Source organism: Zophobas morio, unplaced genomic scaffold, assembly GCF_036711695.1.
Source record: "Zophobas morio isolate AGI-343-1 ecotype UQ-CSIRO unplaced genomic scaffold, CSIRO_AGI_Zmor_V1 ptg000002l, whole genome shotgun sequence".
NCBI lineage: Eukaryota > Metazoa > Arthropoda > Insecta > Coleoptera > Tenebrionidae > Zophobas > Zophobas morio.
In genome coordinates this window covers 8,021,870-8,043,802 of record NW_026972107.1, presented here as the reverse complement: position 1 = coordinate 8,043,802, position 21,933 = coordinate 8,021,870, and the positions used below count along the sequence as shown (strand labels likewise).

At 43.6% G+C, this 21,933-nt stretch overlaps 1 protein-coding gene across 1 annotated transcript in view; it reads left to right on the top strand.

Annotated features, from left to right (window-relative positions):
- Positions 1–1,299: 1,299 nt before the first annotated feature.
- Positions 1,300–21,933, top strand: part of LOC135126616 (cadherin-related tumor suppressor) — a 183,178-nt gene continuing 162,544 nt past the window's right edge. The window contains exon 1 of the mRNA XM_064052658.1: positions 1,300–6,984. Coding sequence (XP_063908728.1) covers positions 1,828–6,984 — 5,157 coding nt within the window. The 5' untranslated portion in view covers positions 1,300–1,827. The remainder of the gene's footprint in view (positions 6,985–21,933) is intronic.

Below are 21,933 nucleotides of genomic sequence, written 5' to 3'. Positions count from 1 at the left end.
TTTTCAGGATTAATTGGTACGAGGAATAAGCCGGGCCTTATTTACGGTGTGGATCGGAGATACATTAACGTAACGGTTAATTTGGTTGCCAGGACACGGCATTTGCTACTATTGTTTTGAAATTTACGCTCGAAGTTGCCAAAACCGAGAAAATCAGATATCATTTCTTGGTAAAGTTGGACTTTTCCTGTTTGTCGATTGTCCTGCCAGGATATTAAATAATGACTTAAAACTTTTTATGATAAATTATTATTACTTGTCCCCTGTTACAAATGTCAATCAGAACCAGAATTTCGATGTTTGCTGCCTAGTATATAGGCAACCAATAGTTCAGTTTGAATGATGGATTTGCTACTTACCTAAAGGACCAATTTGATGTACGATTTTTATAATCACCTTGTATAGTACAATAATTGACAATAGAAAAATCTCTGTAAGTGAAGGTGCCATCATTAAAAAAAATGTTCTCAAATTATTTAGACGAAACAATTATTTTACTAAATTCTACTAAGGTGGTTTAAACAAATATTTATCTGTTTATTGTGCTGTCCAAGCCCTCATAATCACGTCATAAAAATTTAATGGATACAAAAATACCGTTCTGAATATATTTAGACTGAAACATATTAAAAAAAAAATCGTCTGTGACACGAGACATTGTAATTTTAAAATTTACAGACTTTTACATTAGAAGGATTTTTTTGTGAGTGTTGTTTTCGTTGTTAATTTTTTAACTTGTGTTTTTCGTCGAAAATCAGAATAAAATCTGTGCGGCTACAAGAAATATAAACAGAAACAATTGCCCTACAATTGCTTGTCTCGTTCCTAGCGCGGCGTTCCAAAAAATAATGATGGTTCTATCAAGACCCCGACCCCGTTATCTTTGCACTTGTCCCCGGAATAACCCATCGTATCGTTTCCGGGCATCCGCGTACTCGCCTGTGTAATTTAGTAGCGCGCGGTGCGCGTGTATCCTCTCCCCTCCCCATCCGATGTCAATTGAAAAAGCGAAACCCATAACTTATCGAAAATGATCGAAAACCAACATCCATTTATTTCCTTCGAGATTGTGCGTTAGATACCCATCCGAAACGAAAACCGGAAAAAAAATCCCACAGACAATAGATTTACGAGCCAAACTCGGTCCAACTGACATACTCATAAATATTGTTTATGTTTAGGTCGGATATCTGAAGTACAGGTGAGTTGGCAACACCGACAGGTTCCCTACCATTGGCCGTGGTCCACAACTCCTCCCAAGCCAGCGCTCAGTCGAGCTTCGCGCGCGGTGTCGTTCGTACCGATCGTTCCTTGCCGCCTTCCGGAACGCCGAGCGCTGCAAAGTACCGCCGCGACGCCGCACCCCGGAAACCCGGAATCTGCGAGGTTCGTCGCCTGCCGCAGCGTTTCAGTCACCGCGCCGAAGTGCGCGCCGCAGTGTTCGCCGCCGCAGTGCAGTGCCGCCGCGCCGCCCCCGCCCGGCGCCCGTGCAGTGAGTGCGTCCCGGCGCCGTCCGCGTCGCCTGCCCGATTTCGTCCAGGCGAATCCCCGTTGATCTCGTCTGCGCCGGCCATATTGCATACCAGCCCGAGCGAGAGGCCGCCATCTGAGCGCAGCGCGCTGAAGAAGGAGCGCCGGAGTGTCTTGAGGCCGGTGAACAAGTTCGTGCACGCGGGGCGAGAGGCTGAGGAATGTTAGAGCACCGCAGCATCTAACAGACACACGTGTCGGCCGCGCTCTCAAACGGAGCCGAAATGCTGCACTAGTCCGGGACGACGAACCGGACGAACAATTGGCGATGGTGCGATAGTGACGATCACTAGTGACATGTGGCACAGCTGGCTCTTGCTCGTCGGGTGGTTGTGGGTCGCGGGCGCCCAGCCAGGGCCCGGGCCCGGAGACTACTCGGCGCAGATGCAGTCCAGGGCGGTGGACACGAGGGTCACCCTGGAGATCAAGGAGAGTCAGCCGAAGGGCACCGTGGTGGGCCGGATCCCGATCAAGCCGGGCTTCACCTACCGGTTCAACGAGGCCCCGAGGGAGTTCACCATGGACCCGAGAAGCGGCGAAATCCGAACCAACGCCGTTCTGGACAGAGAAATTTTGAACAACGACAGGTACGACCTAGTGGTACTATCGAGCCAGCCCACCTACCCCATCGAAGTGAGGATACTGGTCATCGACATCAACGACAACCCCCCGGAGTTCCCGGAACCGTCAATCGCCGTTTCCTTTTCTGAAAGCGCCGCCGCCGGAACGCGTCTCTTACTTGACGCCGCCTCCGACAGAGACATCGGCATCAACGGCGTCTCCGACGACTACCACATAATCGCCGGGAACAACGACGACAAATTCAAACTCGTCCTCACCGCCAACCCCAGCGGAGAAACCTCTTACTTACACCTAGAAACCACAGGCAAGCTCGACAGGGAGACCCAGGGTGTGTATTACTTGAACATTTCGGCCCGCGATGGCGGTACTCCTCCCAAATTCGGCTACCTTCAAGTAAACGTGACCATTCTCGACGTTAATGACAACCCTCCGATCTTCGACCACAGTGATTACATTGTGTCATTGAACGAAAGTGTTCCTCCCGGCACTCCGGTACTACAAGTGATGGCCACAGATAACGATCTCGGTGATAACGCAAAAATAACGTACTATCTCGCGGATACAGAAAGGCAGTTTACTGTTGACCCAGAAACCGGAGTGATTTCAACCACAGAAACGCTCGAATGCCCTCAACACAACTGTCCGCAAACCACCAAATCTTGCTCGAAGAGTTGTGTGTTTACAGTTTTCGCACGAGACCACGGGTCGCCGCGCCAAGATGGTCGTACTTACGTTACCGTGAACCTGGTGGACGCCAACGACCACGATCCCGTCATCAAGTTCCAGTATTTCCCGTTTAACGCACCTTTTGCCACCGTCGACGAGAACGCGGGCAACGGTTCTGTGGTGGCTGCGGTCTCAGTTGTTGATCTAGATGAAGGGTTGAACGGCGAAACCACAGTTCGGATTGTTTCCGGGAATGAATTGAGCCATTTTCGACTGGATTATACACCGAGTTTTGATATAGTGAGAGTTAACGGTGTGTTGGACCGCGAAGAGATAAGCAAGTACAACCTCACCGTAGTAGCTACAGATAAAGGTACTCCTCCACGTACTGCCACCGCTTTTTTGATAATACACGTGAATGACGTCAACGACCACGAGCCTGTGTTCGAGAAGAGCGAATATTCGGCGATTTTGAGCGAACTGGCACCACCCGGAACGTACGTTGCGGGGATTACGGCGACGGATGAGGACACCGGAGTCAACGCCCAAATTTACTACGCTTTCGTTTCCGGAAACGAACATCAGTGGTTCGCTATTAATTCCGACTCCGGACTGATAACGACACGCGAGGTTTTGGACCGGGAAGTGCAGGGTACCGTCGAATTGAACATCTCGGCGAGAGACGGAGGACCGAATCCGAAGTGGGCTTACACTCAGTTGAAAGTGACGATTTTAGACGAGAATGACGAGGCGCCGGAGTTTTCGCAATCCAAGTTTAATGTGAGTTTGTCCGAGAATGTGCCTCCGGGTACTTTAGTGGCGATGTTGACGGCCGCTGATCATGATCAAGGTACTAACGGAAGTGTTGCTTATTCTCTGCATCCAATGACACAGCAGCGGTACGACAACACTTTCGCTCTGGATTCTTTAACGGGACAATTAACGACACGGAAAAAATTGGATCGTGAAGAAATCAGTCACTATGAAATACATGTCGTTGCTAAAGATCAAGGATTACCGCCGCAATCGTCGACTGCTACCGTTTACTTGAACGTCCTCGACATCAACGACAACAGCCCGGAGTTCTACCCCCAGAAGTACTTTCTTGCGGTGTCGGAGACCGTCAAGACTGGTAGCTCCCTTTTGAAGGTGACGGTCACCGATCGAGACGAGGGTGAAAATGCTATGATCACCTACAAGCTAGAAAACGGAGGCGACGGTTTGTTTACTATCGACGAATGGACTGGAGTTGTCTCCTTGCGTGGTTCTTTGAAGTCGTCGTCGAAGCCCATCCACAAACTCAAAATCTCCGCTAAAGACCACGGCGACAAGCGAGCGTCTGAAGACGCCACTGTTGAAATAATCAGAGAACGCGACCTGGAGGAACTCCACTTTGACAACTACGGCAGCTACGAGTTCAAAATCGTCGAAGACGACACCGAGTGGAAACGTCGCGATGTTGGCCAAGTTCGCGTGCGCAACCCCGACGCGGTTTACTCCATCGTCTTCGGCGACCCCAAGCACAACTTCCACATCGACGAGCACACGGGGAAGATCACCACGGCGAAGAAGATCGACCGCGAGCAGACTCTGATGTACAGTTTGACAATCAGTGCGCGCGTGGGCTTGGCGTACGGTAAAACTCTTGTCAACATCGTGGTCTTAGACTTGAATGACAATAAACCCGTCTTCTTGCGCGATAAGGACGAAGTGAAGCTCGCTGAAAACGCTGCTGTCGGACAAGAAGTGTATCTCGCGCGTGCTAGAGATCTCGATGCCGGTATAAACAGCCGAGTGACATATAACCTGAATTACAATCCGGACGATCAATTCAGGATTTCCGAAGCCACGGGAGTGATTTATTTGAACAGGCCGATAAGGGCAGAGCCCGGGGCCGTGTTGCATGTGGAAGTGACAGCGACGGACGGTGGCGAGCCGCCTTTATCTTCGAAACATTCGGTCGCGATAGTGGTGGAGGATGTTAACGACCACACTCCGGTTTTCGACCACACTTCGTACGAGACGTCCTTGCTGGAGTCGACGCCCGTCAACGAGAGGTTCTTCGCGCTGGCGGCGAGCGACGCCGACTTGGGGGCGAACGGGCGGATTTCCTACGCCATCAGTGAAGGCAACGCCGAAGGAAAATTCGGGGTGTTTCCGGACGGGTTCCTGTACGTCCGACAGAATTTAGACCGGGAAGACAAGGATTACTATTCGCTTTCCGTGACGGCGAGCGACTCCGGGAACCCGTCTCGCTCGTCGGTGGTGCCCGTCGTCATCCACGTCATCGACGAGAACGACAACAGTCCTGAATTCACCAATTCCACCTTCACCTTCAGCATTCGCGAGAACGAACCTCCGGATTCTTTCGTGGGAAAATTAACAGCGACGGATCACGACATCGGGCGTAACGCAGAACTCATCTTCTCTCTATCCAACTCGCAGAGCGACTTCGCCATCGACCCGAAGAACGGTTTCATCAAGACCCTTCATGTTTTCGATCGTGAGGAGCTGGTTCAGAACACCGGCCAGAATTATCTGACTCTGGAAGCGGCCGTTACAGACAACGGGAATCCTCGATTGCGCGATAAAGTCAAAGTTAATGTTCACGTGACGGACGTGAACGACAACCCCCCGAAATTTCTTCGGACGCCGTACAAGGTTCAAGTGTCGGAAGGTTCAGCGGCGGGCACTCAGGTCATCAGATTGTACACGTCGGATGCCGATGAAGGGCTCAACGGTGACGTGTTTTACTCGATCGTGAAGGGGAACGAGGACGGGAGGTTCGCCGTGGAGGAAGCGACGGGGCAGATTATGTTGGCGAGGTCCTTGGACAGGGAGACTATTTCGAGGTATAGTTTGACCGTGGTGGCGCGTGACGCGGGGTTGTCGAAGCAGCTGAGTTCGACGACTACGGTGGTCGTGGAGGTGCTGGACGAGAACGACAACGCGCCGGAATTTACGCAGACGGACTCGAAAATTAGCGTGATCGAGACGAGTCCGGTGAACACGGAGCTGGTTCAGTTCAGGGCGAGTGATGCGGACTTGGGGGTGAACAGTGAGGTGGTGTTTTCGATAAGTGCGGGGAACAGGAAGGACACGTTTCACGTTGACGCTTCGACTGGGATGTTGTATTTGCATAAACCGTTAGATTACGAGGAGTTGAGTGCTTATCAGTTGAACATAACAGCGTCGGATAATGGGAATCCGAGATTATCAACGACAATTTTGTTCGGTATTGCTGTCGAAGATGCGAACGATAATCCGCCTTCGTTTCCTAGCACGGCGATAGTCCGCCAGATCCGCGAAGGCATTTCTGTACACACCCCCATAGTCACGGTTACGGCTGATGACCCCGACTATGGAATTAATGGCAAAGTGACTTACGCCATATCGCAGCAAGAGCCGGAAGACGGCAACAGACACTTCGAGATTAATCCGGTTACAGGGGTCATCCACACTCTCTTGCCTATCGACAGGGAAACTATTGACACCTTCCGGCTGACGGTTGTAGCGACGGACCAAGCCCAACCCGCCTCGTCTAGACTGTCGGCGAACAAGCTCGTCACAGTCATCGTCGAGGACGTCAACGACAACGCGCCCGTGTTCGTCTCGATGAACTCGGCGATCCTCCCCCAGCCCTCTAGTTTCCCCAAAGAAGGCGCCTTGATCATGAACGTCTTCGCCAGGGACCTGGACTCCGCCACAAACGGGCTCGTCACCTACGAACTCGCCAGCGGCAACTCGGAGCTGTTCCGCTTGGATCAGAGCACCGGGGCGTTGCGCTTACGCAAGTCCATCTTCAACCCGGAACCCACGTACCGGCTCTCCGTCAAAGCCACCGACGAAGCCGTCCAGAATGAGCGGAAAAGCAGCGAGGCCTACCTCACCATCATCGCGAGCAATTCCCTCGAGAAAGGCCCGGAATTCGAGAGCGACTTCTTCACTGGCAGCGTTTACGAGAACGAACCTCCGGGTACGAGCATCCTAACGGTTTCTGCGAACTTCGACTCCGGTGAAGTGGAATATTACGTGACGAACGTGACTGGTGACGGTGCTCAAGTTGACAGATTGTTCGACATCGACACCAAACTGGGAGTCGTTTCGACGGCCACTCAACTCGACAGGGAGCAAGGAGTTGACGTGTACGAGGTCGAGGTTTACGCAATCGTCGCCGGAGGATCGCCGAAAACCACCAGGACCAAGGTGAGTCTCGTTAAGGCGATTTATTTTTATTGGCTGTGTGCTAACGGCCAAAGCTGAACTATAAAATATTCAAGCGCGATTATTTATAATACCCGGTCGAGGTACTAATCCTCTCATTAAACGGCGACGATCACCACACAATCGTAATGACATAATCGAAATTATGCAGAGAGCAGTCGCGCTTTGCTAAAGAGAAAACCGGATCGATGGGAGCATTTTTGCGGAAAATTATGCAAACAAGTCGTGGAGCGGCGTCATTACGCAGGTGACGGTTTTCGACTTTTCACCAGAGTTTGTTTCTAATTAGCGCGATCTGACCCGAGAACGAGTGAAATCCTGGAGCAATAAAACATCGAAACTGAGCAACAAAGGTGTGTTAACTACCTCCGTTTATTTTATCACTTTCGAAGTAATAACCGGAACGTTAATTCTTGCAATCTTTACAGCTCACATTCTAAACCCATAAAACTTATGTATTTAGGGTAGGAATTTAAAAACGTCGCCAGTTTGTTTTCGTTTGTTTATTAAAAATAAAACTGTCACTAGATACGTTCGCGCGATGGAATGCGCTGAAAAGTGACACCGGTCATAAATAAAATTAAATTGATTGCGTGCTACAAGAAGATCAATAATTAGAAATTTTGCAAGCGTAGGTTATTAACCAATCAAGTCGAACCGTCCTCTATAGGCATTCGCAGCAAAAGGAAATGTCCCACATGTTGCTACTTAATTAACACTAATTAGAACCTTGTCGATGCATTAGCGTTTGACAAGAACAAAGATAACAAAGTACATAATCTCGTGTCTGTTTTGACAAATTTGTGCCGAAATACTCTAAGTATGATCTCACGAATTTACAAAGGATGTCTTTTTTGCGGCTCGAGGTGTTAATTGCTCCAAATTTGCTGTTAATGAGGAAGATATGCTGATGTCCGATATTTAAACATGTGCTTGAATGTAGCGAATTTCCGGGATTTAATAGCACCAGTAGAAAGAAACAAATCATGAGAATACCTTGGCCCAAAATTAGATAATTATTATGTCGAATACCAACCACAACCAGACTTAAAGCGCAAAATTGTTGAACGAATACAAAAAAAAAACAAGGAAGAGAAAAATTAACGAATTAACACCGATTTGATGTAAACTATTTAAGAACAAGAGGGTAAACACCTTTATTGGATTCGTATATACAGTGCGGTTTTAAAATCAGTTTCCCCTTTCGAACTTTATAGCCAAAATTGAGTACAAAAACACAGGTTTTCCGTTTCCGTCTGTCTGTCTGTCTGCCTGCCGTTTGTCCTGATTTTTATTAGACCGATAATCTCCGAAAGTTGTGAAATTTTGTATGTATATTAGGAATTTCATGTAGATGGTGAAACGCTAACCAAAATTTGTCTAATCATCACCACCTACAATGTGATGACGTCACCTCAAAATTGTGCACAACAAATGGGTTTCAAATTGTATAAAATAATATACTTTGGAAAAAAAATTAACTTTATATTTAGCTTTATCGTTGATAATAATTGATGTTGTTGTAATATTCGTTGGACATGTTTGGTGTTACGAAGAAATATCTTCCGGCTAAAATCGTTTATGGTTCCATCGCTTGTTCAGTTCTCATTTTTTATTCTGTTTGAGAATCTTTGTTGTGTTGTTGGTTCGAAAACTCATCATGCATGCATGTTTATCTAAATTATCTCGATTATATTCAATAAACAGAAAAAACATCGAAAAAAATTGAGTGAAATTTGGCCGCAATGTCGATGGCGCTACGTCGCCTTACGCAATAACTTTTTCACAATAGTATTAGTCAACATTTCCTCTACAAATCAATAATTATCCCAAATATTATCAACTTTCTCGTCTAATTAACCTACATCGCCATCGTCGACCAAAACTGTCATTCCAGCCATCTTCCGTCCGTGCTTTCTAAATTACACAGTCGATTTGCTCCTCATCTTTTGAGGCAACGGGATTATGCACGGCTCTTGGCTTTATGTATTTGTAGTTAAACACAAGGAACGAGTTTATAAATTTATCATTATTTACATTTCCTTCGCGGCTTCCAATTAACTTTTTTTCGTCCATCGTCTCGACGATCTCCCGAATAATAAAATAAGCAGGGCCGTTGCTCCTCGGCCAATCATTTCGATGCACAATAGACGTCTTATTATCAAATTATTTACACTGTTCGACTTCGGCCATAATGAACGCTGGGAATTTTTCCAGAGGCGGCGCGTCCCGATGGACACGCGATCGCATTGACGATTAATTAGGAGATTCGTAGTGCAGAAACTGGTTGGTGTCAATTTTGACGAGTGAATTCAACATGCGCATTAATAAAGTCTCATAGTTAAAAGTTAATTAAGATAACCGGCAGATGGAGAGCTTCCAGAGGCGGCGCGGCGGACCAGCGGCGCAGCACGAATTCGCCTCCAATCGAAAATGGGAGATCTCGAGACCTGAACTCGCCTTCTCGTCATCTCTCATTAACGCAAAGCTATTACCTCTCCACTTAGTTATCTGCGATACGCCGATACTCTAGCCATGTTTCTACTCTTATGTACCAAATTAAACTTATTTATGCCACAAGATGACAATTTATGGCCAACATTGATTTATGGTTTCATGCAATTTTTTAATAAATTTGTATTCAAAATTCTTATCTTTGTTTACATTTCCAAATCTCATAATCCTGTTATATTGTTACATTAATATTTATAACAATATTTATTAATATTGAAATGTTATCACGCATATAACGATAATAGGGTACAAAAAAAATCAATTGATCCAAATTTAAATTTTTAAATAACGCAAAATATTGATTTTATATTGATGCAGTTTTTTATTATTTCTTTTATAAATTCATTTAAAAGCATAAATATCTAAGTTGCTAAAAACACGATATTGAAAATGAGTGAGGATACTGAGGGTAAAAAATCAAGGTAGATTCATAAACCACAAGTATAGGAGTATATTATTTTATAAAATTTAAATGGCACTTAGTAAAAAAATTGTTGGTTTTGTGGTTTTGGAGATTATCTGTCTAATAAAAATCGACACAGATAAACGAGAGACGGAAATGGGAGATCTACTTTTTTCGTAGTTTTATGTTTAGCTAATCCATTAACCAGAACTGTAGAGTTATTGTACAACTGTCAAGATCAGAATTAATGAAACGTCAGGTTTTGCAAATAAACGAGCTGTATGTAGATAACAGATGATTTTAATCCAGATTAATTATGTGTATGTTACATAAAAAATCTTTTCTGTGTGTAACGATATGAATATAAATATAAATATGTTCACGAAAAGGAAACAAATTTCAAATATTTTCAAATTGGTGCAAGGATGCCTCGATTTCAACCTCTCTCGATCCCACGATCTGACTCATACCTCTGCACCCCAAAACTCGGCGCCCCGCCCGCCCGCCCGTCCGCTCCGCTCGATTTGATTTCTCGGTAAACTCGGTTCGGATTTATTATATGCAAATTCGCGTGGCCGTCCTGGCAATGGCTGCCATAAATTTCCATCAGTGTCGGTGGAGGTTCGCAGGGGGTCGTCCTCGGACGCGAGTCCCATTAGTTGTGGATTTTATTCGCGATGGCCACAATTACCCTTCCCGCCGAGACACCGTGATGGGCGAATTAACCGCCTGAAAAATTGCCACAATGGCAAAAATTAATTACGATTCCTAGATCCGAGCCGAGCGAGGATCGAATAATCGTTATTGCCGTTTCCGACTCGAGCTTGTACTCGGCTTGTCGACGGGGAATGCGGACTAATGCGCTTTCGCTGTCCTGCTATCTCTTGATACAGATATCGAGCCATCTAGTTATGCAGAGTTATAGGCTCCGCGAATCGAGCGGGCTTTGACGGAGGTGCATAACCTCAACTGTCAAAGCTGTCAATCGCGGCCGGGTTTACACTAGGACATAACCTCAACGGAGCACAATAGGAAACGAGATAACACGAATAAGCAACACTGACAAGGAAGGTAGCAATCTTGGCTGCGTTCTCGATTCGCGTAAGGCGGTGTCTTTGCGTTCCGTTTTTGCTCTTATTGTCCGCTAGGTGTCGCTCGACGCGTTTCCCGGAAAACCGCCGCTCCGCCGTCAGCCGAATTAATCCTCGCTTTAATTGGCCCGATGGAATGCAAAAAGAATCGAAGATCGGTCCGGTATTATTATTCAGAAACGGAAGATTGTCACTCCGATATATATGCGCGAGCGATTAACGAAGTGAGCGGCGCCTTTGAGCGATGCGAGTGCCGTCTGCCGTCCAACGACGGCAATTTCAAGTGTGCCGTGTGGCTTTATAATAAGCAATAACTTAGGGAGATTTTTGTATGTGTCGTGTTGTTTTGGCGTACCGTAAGTTATGGGACAGATTTATACGCGCGGTTTTCATTCCGGGATGACAAATGGCGTTTTGTACGCTACGGTCTGGAATGGAGTAGTGTAGCGCCTACTGTGCGACACACTAGACGGGACGGATTTTATTGCGACGGGCGCTAAGAAATGGGACGATTGCGGTAGGCTGCACAGGTGCTCGCGGAAAAAGCGAAACAGGTGAATGGGCAGCGTTTAACGCACGGAAAGCTTTTTTCGGTGGATCCCGGGTTTCGAACTTGCCACGAGGCGCAGTGAGGAAAGGTAAATTTTCAGAGAAAAAAATCGAATACGGTAATGTTTCGTCGTAGGTGGTCTTGAAACCTTTGCGTTACCTCTCAAATGATCCTTACAGCGTTCACAGTTTTTAGAACTTGTACTGAGGGATATTTATTTCCATATGCAAGAACTCTTTCGATAGAATTGTTGAGTTTGATTTAAAGTTGATCGTGCAGAACAGTTTCATTAACTTCTGTGGTCGTCGAGGTTGGAGGTTAGATGCAAGGTGGTGTCACATAACGCAAGTTGGTGTTAGTTTTATTTTTAATCGCCGCTTGAAATAATTTTAGGCTATAGTTTTTTCGCCGTAAAATACGCAAACACAGGAATGAACATGAAAAGTTCAACTCTTCGTATAGTCGGCAAAGTTTGACGAAAGATATAGTGCGTTTATGACTTTTAGGCATAAAATTCGATAAATGCAAGGAATTACACAGACGTGCATTGAAATAATTTTTATTTGTTACCCTTACAACAGGAGAAGGTCTGACCGTGCAAGCGGATTTATTATAAGTTCTAAAACCACTGAAAATTGCTTTCAAAAAAATATAATGATCTTATTATTCTGTTTTTAATTTAACTGTGCTTATTTTTAACTCCTGTGCATTGATTCGCAAATTACGAAACATCTACTAGAATTTATTTCCATATTCCCTAAGAAACAGATGTCATATAAAAACCGAATCTTATACAAGGCAGAATGTTTTGAAAAATGACTGTAATGTAATTCGTTGGGAACACAGTAACACAAATTTTTTTCGCTGCAAATATGTATCAAAACGATTTTTTTTTCAGACAGTTTAATATATTTTTTTTTATTTACCCTCACATTCGATTGGTGTATGCTCTGCTTTAAAGACAAGGAACGCTTTCTTTGAATATATAATTTTACCTATATTGTACAATGCAGTGGATTTAAAAATAGTCTTTTTTAGTTTTTGAATTTGGAAAAAATACAAACAAATAACAAGAGTATAAACAAACAAAAAAATAGTTTAGTTGAAGCATTTGGAGATAAAAAAAAGAGAAGATAAAAAAACTTAAAAAAGTGTAACGATGTAAAACGGAGGCAGGGATTAATCCGCGACCTCCGCGCCGACACGACACCAGGTATTGAGTCTTCGGCCAGCTAGAGGAAGAGAGGACGAAGGCTGTGTGAAGGAAAGTTTTGAGTTTTTTTTTTATTGTCCGATCGTTTTTATTTTCGCCTTTACAGTCTGATCGGAAATAAAGGCTCTATATTATTAAACTGTAATTAATTATTTCTGTCACGGCCTCTCACGAAGACTATGAAGACCCGTTTTTTCGGTTTTTAGTATTTTGCTGCGCCCGAGCAACCGCTCCCTTCGAAGGCGCCACGAACAAAAAAATTTTGAAAAAAATCAAATGTTTTTAGTTGTCTCATTATTTCTGTATCAGCAGGAGGCAAGTACTATTCGTCTAATGCCAACTTGAAGACATTTTCTGTTGTCTATATTTAACTTGAATCTTCACAAAAACACAATAGAAATGATGGCAATATTGTTAAATACGTGCCCTGAGAAAAAAACCAAGGGTGGGATTTTCTTTCTTGATCGAAGTGATAAATTATCACTTGCGATAAATGTCATTGCGTAGCTTTTAAATGTAAAGTTTGCATTTATTCTTTGCATATAAGCTTATTAAATGCTCAAAAGTTTATAGCTACCTTAATTTTAAGAACTTATAACTCAGAATTACGATTTTGAACTTCTATTTTGACATAAATTTCGAGGTTATGTCTCCAAAATTTATCACTTCATTCGGAGCTATCGGGAAATTATCACTCCATGAAGACTTGATTTCGTGACAGAATCGAGAAATGTGACAGAAATGTCTCACCAACTCAGCCTCTCAACCAATCAGCAAACGAGATTTTATCGCTATCGAGTTTTTTCGATCGAGAAACAAAATCGCACCCCAAAAGTTGAACGCGAAAAAAAATACGTTTCAAATTCAAAAAGACGAAAAACAGAAATTTAGAAAATCTTGTTCGTGATGAGGATTACCATCGGTAGTACTAGTACTTTCTAATATAAGACTGATTTCTACTAAATGACATATCCTCTAAGAAAATAAAGGGCGGATGGGCGAGGCTAATACTTGCCAAGATAAGACAGATTTTGGCAAATAATCTGGGAAAATAAAGGGCGAGTGGACGGGACTAATACTTGCTAAGATAAAACTATTTTGTTGAATGACCTAGACTCTAAGAAAATAAAGGGCGGGTGGGCGGGGCTAGAACTTGCTAAGACAACACTGATTTTGCCAAATTACATACCCTCTGAGAAAACAAAGGGCGTGTGGGCGGGGCTCGGACTTGCTAACAAAAGACTGATTTCGCCAAATTTTTTATCCTATATTATTCGAAAGAATTTCCTTCACCCCTGAAGTACAATAAAATAAATATATTGGTGTAGAAGATTCGTATAATTTTTTTTTTTAATTCAATATAATAATATTTCAATGAGCGATTCTAAAAGAATGGTAGGAGTTAGCGCAGAAATGTGTCCGGAAGTAATTTGTAGGTAATGAAATATACAAGAAAATGGCTTTGGTTAAGTTTCAAAGGTAGTCAAAAAATTCCGAAATTTTCATAATTGAAAATTGTGCTGTTTAAAAAATTGACAAAAGAATCGTGAAAAAATTCTAGGATATAGATTTTGATGTGCTAATTCCAAAAATATGTCGTTTTTAAGGTCCCAAAACACGATTTTAGAAATATTCGGTTTGAAATGTATTTTTTTTAATCCAAAAAACTATCACATTTTAGTGAACGATTTTGTAAAGATGATAAAATTATCAAAGAAATGAAGCTGAACGTAACTTCTAAAAGTCGATCTACAACAGTTAGGTTTCAAAGGTGGTCGAAAAATTCCGAAAGTTTCATTAGTTGAGTAGCAGTTAAGTTATAAACGCCCTATATCTTTCGATGTACACAGATGGATGTCATTTATTTACAAAAAGGTTTTCAGAGCCGGAAGAAAATCTTAAATAGCGTCTGTAACACACCCGAAATTTCAGAGTAATTGGTTCATTAGTTTCAAAGTCATCCAGCTACTAAAATTGTCAACGGATACGTAACAAACAGTAAACGTTTTATACTAAAAATCAGGGTTGCGGCTAATAACCTCCATGATCTTCCAAGATACCATAATTGTGACAGCCTCAGCCCACGATTTAAATTTTATCCTAAAATGTATGCCGTTTAAAGAACGTTTGACCGGTCCGGGCATTTGTTCCACATATTATGCACACGGTATACACTTTGCGACCAAGTTTTAATATAAAGGTACATTTACATGCGTTTGGTGTTTATCAGATCTGTCGTACAAGTAATAAATCTTGTTTACCGGTTTGACGACATTTTTTTCTTGCTTTCAATTATATTAATAATACTTTTTTATATTTTTCTTGTAAGCATCACACAGCAGCTTTAATTTCCTCCTGTGTTGACAACAGTAATTTGTAAATTTCAGAATCCAACAAAAGCTTAAGACAGCCATTTACGTGTTTCGTGTATCAAGATTAACCCACTGTTCGGATATTTTTGTGCACGGTGGTCGAAGAGAAAATTTTATGCGTGCATAACTCCACGTTTGATTATTCGCTTCTAAGCTTTCAAGCTCCACCCTTCGTTATCTCAGTACGTTACTGCTTTATGGACATTACTCACCCCGGGACCGGCTCCTGATTGGCTTATTGCGATTCAATCTGCTTATGCATTTCTCGCTGTTAAAGTTCTACGGCGTCCTGGTCAGCATTCCTCCCGGTTTTATTTCAGCATTTACGTGGCATTCGAACATAAATATTTACGCCAATCATAATGTGGGCCGATTAAAATTTATAATGAGTTATGTACGGGCAGCGACGTCTGATCCGTCGCTGAATGAAGTCATACCAATGAAAATCATAAATCTCTGTTTGGTCGTTAATCTCTTGATTAATCTCGGCGGAGGATTTTAATATTTATAAATACCGGCAGTGCGGTCCATGTTAACCACGAATTTACATAAAAATATTTGTAAGAAGCTTCGACCATTAAGTTCTTCTAATGCCCGCTTACGTAACACTAGACGATTTATCACGTGCACAGAGCAGACAATCCTCGATTTAAATAAAAAACCAATGATTCACGGACAAAACAAATATTTACTGGAGTGTAATTAATCTGCGCTATGTACCGACAGATCGACGATACGGTAACGTGATTGATTCTGCGCCGCCGCCGTGCCACGTTCAATAAACGTCGAAAACACGTCGCAAGGAAAGATTTCCCTAAAAGAAAAACGGCGTGGTTGAAACGTAAAAACTACCGGTTTATTATATACGTTTTGCACCTAGATTTAGTTATAAAATTCCAGAAAATCCTATTGGACCCGCGGCTTATAGAGTTCGTCTTGAAATTGCTTACTCATCCGGTAAATCATCACTTTCCGGACTAGTTGCGTAAACGACTATTTTACACACAACTTACTGAACGGTGAAGAATTAATGGTAATAGGGACCGATTTTTGATCGGCGCTTTTCCGGGCCCGAAATTAGCACCGGAATGTCTGGCCAAAAAGAAGAAAAGGCAAACGACATGACCGCGACGGTAAGGGTCCGAAGTGAGCGCCTACTGCCTCAACATGCGAACATGACAGCTTACCAGAGTAGTCCAGCGGACCAGAGAATCGCTGCTGGCTGAAGAACGCGAAGAAGGCTAAGAAATATTTGGGAGGGAACCTTTCGCAATTCTTATTATAATGTGCCTTAATATAGTTACAAAGCTGGTGCGAAGGTTTGACCGTCCTTTTTTCCAACGGGAGATTGCGGCGACCGGGGGACCGCGACTCGGGAGGAGACCCAGAGTTATTACCGAACCGGAGATGAACTGATTGTGTTGCGTTGTTGCAGAGATTTGACGAAATGGCGTGGAATAACAAAGGTGGCGGAAGAATTTTTGTTTTTCTTTTTTTAGTCAAAACGATGAGGCCAACATTAGTTTAGTATTTTTTATTGTATTTAGTTGCCGGGATGAATTTTATGCTGTTTCTTATTCCTTTTATATTTAGGACTCTTTTTCAAAATTAATAACTGTAATCGTAAATAACACATTGATAACCGGTTTCTAAGCTTCGGAACTAATTAGAATGAAATTTACAACATTCCGCAGACTTACTTTTAACAAAAAGTAATAAATTACAATTACCCGTTATCAAAAAAAAAAAAAAATCATTGCAGTAAAGCATCATTTTCAATCACTTGTGTTTATCTATGTAAATAAAACCATAATGGACGTGTTTATGCTATTAATATTCAAGTTAAGTGGTTGTTCACGGTGGTCAATTTTCATATCATTAAATATCTGATTCAAGGAAGTGGTACCGTACTTTCAGCGTAATAAGAGTTGTGAATAGACTGGGACGAAAGTGCAATCATCTTGAAAAAGTGTTTCTGCTAAAATTAGTATTTTAAAATATGTCCAGAGTAGTACTTTAAAAATCCCAGTACTATGTGAAGTTCTTCGCGTCTCTGATCGTTTAGTGTTTATTCAAATTTTCCGAAATCGCAATTCCGTGTCTGCAATAAATCAATTACCGATGAAACAGCATAGAAAACGGTATACACCGGCAGTACCGCCAATCACTCCTCTAACGACAGTACCCAAGACCATTAATCACCCATATAAGGTCAAAGCCGCAATTTCCCTTATTATTTATTACGCGCGTAGATATTAATGACTTCCATAACTCCGGCCCTGCGTCCGGAAGCAGCAGCGGGCGGCGAAAATCAGGGGCGTACTCCTCAAACGTCTTATTTTTCAAATGCCAGCAACCACTCCTTGGGCCGTGCCTACATCCAGTCGTAGCAGCAGCCATATATCATATTACGGCCTAACCCAGAACGACAGTCGCGCGGACTCGCGTGATAAATGGCCTATCCGGTGACCCTAAGTCCGACTCTGGTGGGCAGAACAATGGGCCCAAATTTCCGAGCTCATTAGCGAAAATCATGACGGCATGAATTTCGCGCAATCACGAGGGCATTGTGAACGTAATTCACAGAGGAGTACTTAGCCCATTTGTATGAGGTTGTTTGTGGGGCCGTTAAGCACAATGATCAATAAATAGTGCGGCGTGACCGCGCAGGGCCGGACTGGGCCGCGCTCGACGAGAGCTTTGAGGTTAGGAGTGGGGCGTTTTTTACAGTGGTGCCCCTCTGCCGGGTCTGGCCGGATTGTTTACGAGTGGAAATTGTAATTTAACCTGTTGCGCCGGGTTCGTTAGGGTCATTAGTGATTCAAGAAAAAACGCGTGACGTAACACATAAATTTGGCATTTGGCGGCCAGTTCCCACAGGTCAGGGCGGACAGGTTCACACTTTCTAAAAATTTTCGGTACGACGCTGGAGCCTGGGAAAGTTGATGGGTTGTCGTCGACGAAGGAAAGAGGAAACAGTACAGGGGCGGCTCTAGAACTGGGTTCTAAGGTAAACGAGATATACCTTTATGTATTTGTGAAAAACTAGACCTAGATTAACACTTTTCTATTCTAATATCAATATCAATCAGTGATATTAATTTTGATAACTTTTGTGATAATTATTGTATTTTTGTAGTTGTTGAGACACTTCTGTAATACGTGACCTCATTATGATAGACAATATTGTGTCGATTGTTGACTTCTTGACAAGGGAATTTCTAAGAAAGGAGACGAAGAGCTCTGCTGTGAAAGGCGTTGGAGCAGCTTTCTGAGTGAGACATAATCGCCTCGGCGCATGATTTAAAATAGTGCAAAGACCTAAAAAACGCCGATTAACTTCATTTTCATCATTCACGTCCTGAATCTCCGGAACGTTGAAATTTACTTTCAATACCCCATCAGGCTCGGCGTGGGATTTTCGGAATTAATTTATTCCTGACGTACCGAAAAAACGCTTCATTATAATATCAAGTCCACACAATAACAAAGCAGTACTAGGAAACGCAATAAAAACACGCTTTTTTCTCGTACGCTTGCTGGCGTTCGTCTTTAACAATCTGGGAATGACGATGACGAGCTTTCCGGAAACTTCCCTCGAATGAAGTCGCCACAGAACCGGATTAGGCACGTATTTTATCAAGATCAGCGTCTCTTCGCCGTCTTGTTAGATAATATCAGCGCCCGTCGGAGACCCTCCTCGGATCTGATTAGAAACAGATACTGCCATTTCTTTGACTTAGTGATCCGTAACTCCGTCTTGTTAAAAATTCGTCTCGACATCGACTCGTTTCGCGTTCCGGCTGATGTTCGAACCGCTGCCCGGAACCGAAAAACATCTCATAATTTATTTTAACTGAACCACTATTTGTCTTAATATGACGTTGCGTATTTGTATTGCGGCGGCTACACTCGAATAGATTCCGGGAGTGGGCGGGCGGATAATGCCCGGAATGTGTTCTTTAATTACTGCCGATGATGGATAGTTGCCCAAACGCGGGCTGGTTTCATTAGAAAACACAAAAAAACGTTTAGACGTTTGCGACGGAGAGCGAGAAACGCGTCTTGGTGCAGTGGAACTATCTTGGTACCACTCGAGCGATTTTGGCACCGGGAGCTGTCGTATCAGTTTGGTGGTAGTACCGATTTGAAACAACGTCTTTTGGTACCGAAATTGTCTTTGGTGTAGTTTGCGTAGAGTTTGGGCGTTTTTTGTGTGTGCAGCCTGAGATAATGAGCAGCTTGGAGAGTTCGGAGGCATGCCGCGAGTACTATTTCGCATTTGAAAAAAGTAGTCTGTTCAGTTTCACTAGTGTTGTAAGATCAATGGGTACCACGACAGTTCAGGTAGACGACGCAGAGTTTGACGTGGTGCCTCCGCAATCCACAAGGTGAGCAGTTCTCGGTACGGCCGTTACAAAATCGGCACCACGATTATGAAAACCACGATTTCTGTAATTATTATGATTTGTTTGTTAGAAGCATGATTTATGACAATCCAGTTTTGACAGTTCCAGTACTTCACATCGCCCTCGGTTCCGTCTGGCCTTTACGGAATGCGTACCACCGTTTTTTGTCGATTTCGCCATAGTAGGCTTGGAGTGGCCCACACTCATTAACGTAATTTTGTAACAGCTTATTGTGTCATTAATTCACATTATAAAATTCAATTAGTTAAGTACATATCATTATGTAAATCTGGCGCATAGCGGTCCTGCGAGCCGGCTAACGCGACGCATCGTCGCACCACGTGACCTGTAGGCGTACGAAAATTCGCGTCGTTTTCGAAACGGCGAGAAAAAAGTGGTTATCTTCCGTCGAAGGTTATCGCGGAGCGTTCTTTTAATTCGACATGGTTTTAATGGTTCCTAATCAGAAGACTAATGCTCCGAGATATGCATTGCTTGTCCGAGATGAATATTCAATTCGGAATGGACGGTGTCGCGTCAAAATTTGTGATAGAATGCATTAGAAACGGGCACGATGTCAACGGATGATAAATTCCAAAGGCGGACCGATTCGATTCGATACAAGTTGGTACTAATGGTGGCCGCTATTGTCAGACTGCGTGAGAATGTCGGACGATTTGTTTGCTCGATCGACTGACAGGTAGAACAGGCAAATTAGGTGGGAAAAAGCGGCACCTTCACCTCCGCACTTCCAAAAGGTACCACATTTTGCATTCGTTTAAACTCACCAACCAACCGCTGACTTTGCCAAAAATTTCGCGAAGTGTGGCGTACCTTGAAATTTCTGCTGTTGGTGCAAGGAAAGATGTACCTTCTTGTTAGAAAGATTGTTCTAGCATTCTGGTAAAGGATAAGAGAAAGGTCGTACTTTTGGGAGCAGTCCGCCAAAAATTCGCGCTTGTAGCGAGGTACCGTTTGGGCCTTGAAATTCCCAATCGCTGTCGCTGCCATTTCCACCGAAACTATTATTAAGCGGCTATCTATCGGCCGTTGTCATGCGGGTACCCCGGGAACACCCTCGAGCGATGCACATTATAATATTTAACGGATCGCATGTCCGAGATCATCGTCTAACTCGCAGACCGGCACTTCGCTCTGATATTTGAGGCGGTGTAACCGCAGGTTCGACCGTGGTACACACCGTGAACTTCGCCATTAATGCTAGGTGAGGTAATAACGGGGCGAAGAAGTCTTCTGACGACGCTTTCGGAAGGGGCAGCCGCTGGACTGAGCGGTATGGGCAATTAGACACGCCGCTAATGGCGGACACAACAATCAAAAGATTAACTACACTTACCGGAGCTTGGCCGCCGGGGAGTCGGACAAGAGCACAGATCGTGGTGGTCAGGGTGAAACCGATGTTTATTAATTCGGAGTATCGCTGAGTGCTAGATTATGGACGCAAGTGTGACGGACAAGCGACACGGAGATAGCTAGTAATAAGAGTTCGAAAAGCGTTCAGAGCGTTTTGTGCGAAGAAATAATGTATTAATAGCTGTTCAGGCCTCTGAAAGAGGTTATAAAGAGTATTACTAATGAGAAATATGTATACGACATTTATTGATGAGAATTTACTCTTTGTCGTTTTAGAGTGTATTATTGTGCTGCGCAAGGTACTTAGAGTAAATAAGCGACATGCAGCAAGCACAATATGAAGATATAAAATTGTTAGGTTTTTTTAAGTAGCGCTACGTGCTAAATTATGAAGAGCGAGTGTTACAGACGGATAACACGAAGAATAATTGTGGCTCGGGTAATGTTTCACGAAGCGTATTCAAAGATTTGGCGACTGATACGCGTACAATTCGTTGTCTTTCACTTTAAAGTATCAATACGTGACAGATTGTGCAGACTAAATGTGACAAACAAGCGACATGCCGCAAAAGATTGTAACCAGTGATATTTCGGATTGAGATTAAGACAAGATCTTCGAATGTTTTGGAATGGACGAAGCTACCTATTGTTTTTAGTGTGAAGTGTTACAAATATAAGACGAGAACAAATTATTGCCCCTCAGTTTAGCGTATTAATAGATTTGGATTATGCGGGGCAGGTGTGACAAATTAGCGCAGTAATTGTGGTGCCAAATAAGCTTAAGGATTGAGGGTACTGCGGGTGTCGGGAGAGAAGTATAATTGTGCGATGGTATGGGAACGCCGGAAAATAGACCACATTTGATGTTTTGTGTTTGTTGATCAGCATGTGTGCGCCTCTGCGATCCGTCCCCTTCGGAGAGCATCAATTTCGGATCATCACGATATCTCCAAATAATTATTGGTTGTTAAACAATGCGCTGTCAAAAATAATTGCCTCTATGAG